The sequence below is a fragment of the Myodes glareolus genome, chromosome 25, assembly GCF_982192425.1.
Source record: "Myodes glareolus chromosome 25, mMyoGla1.1, whole genome shotgun sequence".
NCBI lineage: Eukaryota > Metazoa > Chordata > Mammalia > Rodentia > Cricetidae > Myodes > Myodes glareolus.
The window spans coordinates 40,418,730-40,423,963 of NC_142050.1; the positions used below are offsets into that span (position 1 = coordinate 40,418,730).

Below are 5,234 nucleotides of genomic sequence, written 5' to 3' on the forward strand. Positions count from 1 at the left end.
CAAGATCCCGCTGTGACTTATTTGACATTAGTCCTGTCTCAGAGGACTCAGGCATCATCCTGAAAAACAATATTGCCAACTGCGTCACAGAAAAGAATCTATTAGCTTCATCTGTAGGCATCAGACACCTTTAGGAAAGAGAAACAGGACCAAAAATTACATGAGAAGATTTGATATTTTGATTACTGTTTTGTATTTGCAGGACTGTTAAAAACAGCTGCAGCGATTGGGGTAGACTGTGAAGGGGGTGGGGACCTCCGAGACCTATCAGATGGACCGCTGTGTGCTAGGACAGGTTATGGGAGAATCCTCTTTCTCCTCTTATTCTTTCTGCTCTTCTTCTTCCTCTTTACTTTTCTGAGACAGACTCTCACGCAGCCCATGCTGGCCTCAAGTTCACTACACATTTCAGGATGACCTTGAGGTTCTGATCCTCTTGCCTTCAGTCCCTGAGTGTTGGGATTTCAGGCCTGTACCACCATTTCCAGCTGCTGGGGACTGAACTCGGAGCTTAGGCACGCAAGACAAACATTCTACCAAGCGAGCTGCATCCCAGTTCTGAAGTCCGCTTTAGGGGAGGGAATGGAGACATGAGACTCTGGCGCTGTCAACTGCAGAGAAGATAAAGTCCGGGGAAGAAGAACCTCGTTCTGACCAGGGATGCGCTGCTGTGGTAGAACAAGTAACATCAAGGCGCTTGTGAGCACACCGTGTACACTTGGTTACACATGGCTACAACAGGGCGTGGGTGTCATGGCCTCAACTTGCTCGATGATGACATCAGGAAGTTGGCCTCTGGCCCAGGAATTCTGAGCAGAGCCAAACACTGTGAAACGCTCAGAGACTGCTCACTGCTGCTCTCTTCAAGGAGAACCAGAGGGAAGCCTGCAAGGCACCCGGGCTAGACCCTGGAGCTGCCTGTAGTCAGTCCATTTGCCTTATTGCTTCTTTGATAATCTTTCGAAAATTTAGGGAAAAAAACAAAGCAATTTTTCAATCAGTTGCTGTTCCACAAGTGGCTGTGTAGCCTGTAGTTTCCATTGTGAATCTGCAAATGCTTGTTTTCATTTCGCTTCGGTCTTTCATACGTAGACTTCTCACTTGTGGCCTCTCGAGTGGGATCATAGAGCATCAGCAGTCAGACCATTCTGTGTGAGCCGTCCTAGGATACCCTGACTCGAGGATGACTGGTATCAGAAGAGGGAATGCCTGGCTTGATTTTGTTCCAGCGTCTCTGTTTTATGCTGCATCTTTACTTCCTCTCCACTCTTTTCCTCTCTGTTTCTCCCATTTTTTTGTGTGTGCACAGGTTCTTTCCTTGTTGAGTTTATGTTGCTGAGATCCTCTGCCCCTGAGCTGCGTTGACTGATCTGAACTGCTAACTTTGTGTGGCTGGTGGTGAAGACAAGATCTAACCTGTGTGACATAAATCACTCAATGAATGGCAAGCCTTCTGGCAAGATAGTTATTATGATCTTAGGTATTGTTGTAGAATGAAGCTCACTTCACATAACACAGACTCTTCTTTTGGTCCCAAATTTGTCCTGAGCTCTTCTTGGTGTTTCTTTTTTTTCTCCTCAGTTTCTACTGTGATGTATTTTCTGGGACATTTTTCCTTCTCTGTCATTCCTTCCTCCTCATCCCTCTCACTCATATCTATTCATTTTCTCAGTGCCATTTTAGGAACAAATAAATTTTATTTGTAAAACACATCAAAGCGAAATGGTAATGGATAGCAGACCTGAATGTAATACATCAGGGAAGTTCATAGTCTAGAAGAGATCCTACTATGGGGTCTGATAGGCATCTCTAAAGTCATGGGGTAGGGAGATTTTCCTAGCCTTACACATGTGGAATCTCCCTATGTTGCTGACCTAGGGATAAGCCTTTACATAGTGTCTAAAGGGCACTAATAAAATACTCACTCAGGGCATGAAGGTTCAGGGGCAGGTTCTGTTCCAGAGAAGGAAATAGGAGTAGCAGCATCTTTTAGGAAGAATGTTGGAAAGAAACAGTATATTTAAGAAACAAGGGATGTGCAATAGAGGCATGGCGCTTATAGAGGTCACCAACTGTTTTCTGCCTGGATTTGAGGCTTGCTATTCAGGAAGGATTCCTTGTCTACTACTGTAATTCTGGCCAAAAGTCTGTGACTGGGTGTTGTTTGATGTTGTTTGTCTTTTGTCTTTTTGAGGGGCCCTCCACCCAGTTTCCAAATAAATCACACATGGAGGCTTATTCTTAGGAATGTCCAGCCTTGGCTTGTCTCTTGTCCATTTCTCTTAACTTACATTTTCCCCAACTACTTTTTGCCTCTGGGTCTTGTCCTTTTCTTACTTCTGTGTGTCTTACTTTTACTCCGTGACTGGCTGGGTGGCTGGGTGGCTGGGTGGCTGGGTGGCTGGGTGGCTGGGTGGGTGACAGGGTGGCTAGTCCCTGACGTCCTCCTCCCCTTGTTCTCTGTTGCTCCTTCTTCTCCTTTCAAGATTTCTCCTGTTTATTCTCTCTGCCTGACAGCCCTGTCAATCCTTGCTCCTGCCTCACTGGTGGCCATTTAGCTCTTTATTAGGACCATCAGGCGTTTTAGATAGGCAAAGAGTCACAGCTTCCCAGAGTTAAGTAAATGCAACACAAACAAAAGTCACACACCTTAAAATAACATTCCCCGACAGCTGGGGAGTCATAGATTCTATCAAGGGTTACCAAACTGCCTTCTAAATATCTGTGCTTCATTTATACCCGAAGGTTTGTGCTACTCCCAAAAATAGTCAAAGAAGTTTCTTTCTGTAGTAGTTATAGTAAATGCAGAAACTCCTAACTGCTAAAGTTCTGAGAAGAAGTGATTGTGAGACTCGGCTCTAAACTGGACATTTATATCACTCTCCTTAACCCAAAGCGCAGAGAGCATCATGGAGGAGGTGGTAAAATGAACATATGACCTGGATGAGGAGGACTTCCGTGAAACGCTCTCTTCTGGACATGACAGGGGCATTACACTTAAGAAATCACAGCAGCCATGTCTACTTACCCAAAGCCCTCACAAGGTTGAGACAATCAAAATTCCAGTACAGACAGAGGAGGGTCAAGAGGCCACACCCCTGGCTTAGAAGCTAATTGGAGAGTCAATTTTCTTTAGGGGTGTGGCCACTGGTAGGCTGTTAATGTAGTAATGGAAGGCCCCATCCCCACAATCCCATGTCCATACAGGAAACACTCATCGGACTCAGTTATTCAAAGCAAGCAAGAAAACAAACAAAACCCCCAAAGACATGAAGGAGAGAGAGAGAGAGAGAGAGAGAGAGAGAGAGAGAGAGAGAGAGAGAGAATGTGTGTGTGTGTGTGTGTGTGTGTGTGCGCGCATGCGCGCGTGCATCTAGGTTGCCTGTGCTCCAATGGATGACCCTACATTCGTGTATATTCAGGCAACAACAATTGGAAGCAGTGGGTTACTAAAGAAGGAGACCCAAAGGTGGGAAAAGGATGTGTGTGTGTGTGTGTGTAGGGATGTGAGTGGAAGAGTGACTTAGGGATGGATATGATCAAGATGCACAGACGAAATTGTCAAAGAATAAATGAAAATAATGTAAAGAAGAGGGAGAAACAATCTGCAAAAGAGGAGTGTTCCCCAGCACTCCGGAGCGTTTCCGGCTAACATTTGCCTGCACCTGAGTGTGGCAGAGTGGGCAAAAACAAGTTATGCAAATTGAGGCAGGTGTCATTGAACTGGAAGTGATTTACATGTCTAGGGAGACTGCCATTATTATCATTTCAAGTCCTGGGCACTGGGCTTCGCTGCTGGTTGGGCTTTGATCCAGGTTCAGAGTTTCCATGTCTCTGGTTCCAACGATGGTTTGCCTGTAGATTCTGTCTCCTCCTGTGCCTGTGTCTCAGTGCTCTGGAGCTTGTCTGAACAGCTCCTCCCTCAACAAGATGCCCTCCACACCCACAATCATCTTCATGATCATCTTTTGCCTGATGTCTTTGGCTTCTATGTTACAGAATGGCTTCATAATCATTGTGCTGGGCAGAGAGTGGATGCGGAACCGGGCCTTGTCAGCAGCTGACAAGATTGTGGCCTCTCTTGCTTCTTCCCGGTTCTGCCTACATGGGATATCCACCCTGGCCAATCTCTTGACCTCCTTTGGTTTCTGTTACCAAGCAAACATTCTTGGCGTCTTCTGGGACTTCACCAACACTCTCATTTTGTGGCTTACTGCCTGGCTTGCCGTCTTCTACTGTGTGAAGATCTCCTCCTTCTCCCACCCTATCCTCTTTTGGCTCAAGTGGAGGATCTCTCGGTTAGTTCCCAGGCTGCTGCTGGGCTCTCTCATCATGGGCGGCCTGTCAGGCATTATATCAGCCACTGGGAACATCGTTGCTCTCCAGATGACCCTCTCCCAGGGTTCCCTTGAGAACTGCACTGTTGGTCACACGACACTGGATTTCTTTCAGTACACTTACCTGTCGCATGCGGCGCTCATGTGGTGCACTCCTTTCTTCCTGTTCATAGTGTCCTTTATCTTGCTTATGTTCTCACTGTACCGGCACGTGGGGAAGATGAGGGACCACTGGCCTGAGCCTGGTGATCTCCGGACTCGGGCTCATACCATGGCTCTAAAATCCCTTACCTTCTTCTTCATCTTCTATATCTTATTTTTTCTGTCCCTGCTAAGTTTTACTACAAAAACCCAAACCTTGCAGAATCAGTGGTTTTGGCCCAGAGAAGTCATTATCTACGTGGGCATCTCTTTGAACTCCATCATCCTGATGCTTAGCAACCCCAAGCTGAGAAAGAGCCTGAAGATGATTTTAGGGCACCCGTGCTGCCCTAAGCTTTGAAGGCCTGGGTCCAAAGGTATTTCTTCTCTCAAGTGATCAGTGTCCGTACTGTGACAAAGGAGCTCACGTGTAGCAAGAATCCATGAGGTCTGGTCCTTCTTTCTTTTCAACTACTTCCATGCTCCACATTTTTCTCCCTAACTGTGTTTCTCTTGTTGCCTTCATTTCTAGTAGTCCCTGGTCAGTGTTCCAAATCACCCAGGCTTTTGTTAGTTCCTCTGAGGCTCCTGGGCCTCTCTATGAGCAACCCAAATCCTAGTATCTGAGCCTCATTTCTGTCTGTAACTCCCTTTAGGAAGACATGTAACCATTATCAGTTGCTTCCATGGCACAGATTCCTGCATGCTGCCCACCTTGTGGCCCCAACTGTCCCCCTCAACTCTTTTCAGTTCTAC

At 46.5% G+C, this 5,234-nt stretch overlaps 1 protein-coding gene across 1 annotated transcript; it reads left to right on the forward strand.

The window, feature by feature from the left end:
* Window positions 1–3,930: 3,930 nt before the first annotated feature.
* LOC146889649 (taste receptor type 2 member 143-like) lies at window positions 3,931–4,844 on the forward strand. Its single transcript, XM_085683864.2, has one exon. It carries the CDS (start codon window positions 3,931–3,933, stop codon window positions 4,837–4,839), a length of 909 nt encoding a protein of 302 aa, XP_085539990.2. The 3' UTR covers window positions 4,840–4,844.
* The last annotated feature ends 390 nt before the right edge of the window (window positions 4,845–5,234 follow it).

Bases quoted from the DNA above. Each gene is read 5' to 3' on its own strand.
- LOC146889649 (XM_085683864.2), top strand. From the start codon at position 3,931: ATGCCCTCCACACCCACAATCATCTTCATGATCATCTTTTGCCTGATG.